Source organism: Pundamilia nyererei, unplaced genomic scaffold (genome assembly GCF_000239375.1).
Source record: "Pundamilia nyererei isolate P.nyererei 1_Seehausen unplaced genomic scaffold, PunNye1.0 scaffold00524, whole genome shotgun sequence".
Classification (NCBI taxonomy): Eukaryota; Metazoa; Chordata; class Actinopteri; order Cichliformes; family Cichlidae; genus Pundamilia; species Pundamilia nyererei.
The window spans coordinates 167,678-169,067 of NW_005187925.1; the positions used below are offsets into that span (position 1 = coordinate 167,678).

The 1,390-nt window shown below is 36.2% G+C and overlaps 2 protein-coding genes across 3 annotated transcripts in view; one reads left to right on the forward strand and one right to left on the reverse strand.

Moving 5' to 3' along the window:
• anks6 (ankyrin repeat and sterile alpha motif domain containing 6) overlaps positions 1 to 779 on the reverse strand; it is an 11,978-nt gene extending 11,199 nt beyond the window's left edge. The window contains exon 1 of one of the 2 annotated variants that reach the window (XM_005754221.1): positions 724 to 779. The gene's annotated coding sequence lies outside the window, so the exon portion shown is untranslated. The remainder of the gene's footprint in view (positions 1 to 723) is intronic. The other variant, XM_005754219.1, reaches the window with a different exon arrangement.
• A 44-nt stretch (positions 780 to 823) lies between these two features.
• The window catches only part of rps20 (ribosomal protein S20), a 1,573-nt gene continuing 1,006 nt past the window's right edge, over positions 824 to 1,390 (forward strand). Inside the window, exon 1 of the mRNA XM_005754222.2 lies at positions 824 to 929. Within this exon, the coding sequence (XP_005754279.1) occupies positions 927 to 929 (3 nt within the window). The 5' untranslated portion in view covers positions 824 to 926. The remainder of the gene's footprint in view (positions 930 to 1,390) is intronic.

Below are 1,390 nucleotides of genomic sequence, written 5' to 3' on the forward strand. Positions count from 1 at the left end.
AAACACAAAAACAAAAAGGAAATGATTTTAAATGTATCTAATTAAATTACATATACAATTTGTACATTGTAAAATGTTAGAATTAATAGAATCTGGTCAAATGAAATTTACTTGATTGGCATAGATTTAGTTTATACCAAGTATATTTTCCGTGATGATTGCTAATTTAAATAAATAAATCTTTGATTTTATATATTTCATTTACATTTTACTCAAAATTCTTGCTTCATGTTTACTGGAGGTTAAGCTTTATTTACTGTGTACCCTGGGGGTTGGAATAACAGTTTCTTTTGTTTAATATGACGATAGGGGCTTCTCTATCGTCATATTATATTTCAATATATTTCAATTTTGTGGGATATATTTTGTGGAAATTTGTGTAATTAAACCATTTATATCATTAGAACTATTTTGTAAAATATTGTATTATTTAATATTGATACTTTAACTTGCTTGTTACTGTTCTTACTGTGTTGGAGCAACTGTGACCTTTTAATTTCCTCTGGGATTAAAAAATATTCTGATTTTGATTCTTGCTTCTAAATGCACATTTTGGAATGAAGAATTTGCCATAGATTACGAGTAACAACACAATAACTACTGTAACAAATTTGTGGCATTATCAGTTTGTACAAATCACTATTACTGGAATAATAGTAAAGGTAACAGTTGCAGTCTTATCTAAAACGCACATACGTGATCACACTGCAATTTCAAACTCACGTTAATAGATGTCGCTATTAGTTACGGAGCTGCTTGAAACACCAACGAAGAAGTAGAAGACTTCCGGATGAGCAGTACATATGAGGAAACTGGCCTGTGCTCGGTCTTTTCATCGAGAGCTAACCACGTTGGTGGCGTGCTTTCCTGGCTCACCGCTGTTCGCTTGAATTTTTTTCCGAATAAGTCGGTCAGGAATATTCACAATGGTATGTGCTGTTTGATTATGTCAACCAACAAGTTGTATGCAGCTGGTTTTTGCTAATTGCTTGATAATTTGTAGAGTAATTTGAACTCAAGAGTTCTACGGAGTGTCGCTGCTAATGCTGACAGCTAATGGCGCTCGCAGCCCCTTCATAAACACCGTCCAAACGGACTGTAGATAGTTACTAACGTTAGCAAGCTGTAGATTCATGCGGCTGTGGATGTTAAATGCACAGTTAACGTTTCGGCGCCTTTCTAAGCGAGGCAGAAGACTCGCTTATATAAAGTTCAAGCTTCCTCTTGACTCGCGCGTTTTGTGGGGGCCGGTTGTTGCTGAAAGTAAATCATCTGGGTGTCGTTATTCATCGGGGTGTCCCAAATTATAGTTCTCTGCCGCTGCGTTCAGGTGCTTTTGCCCGGGCTTCCGAATCAGTGTAAAAGGAATCAAACCTAAACTAGTTCGCTG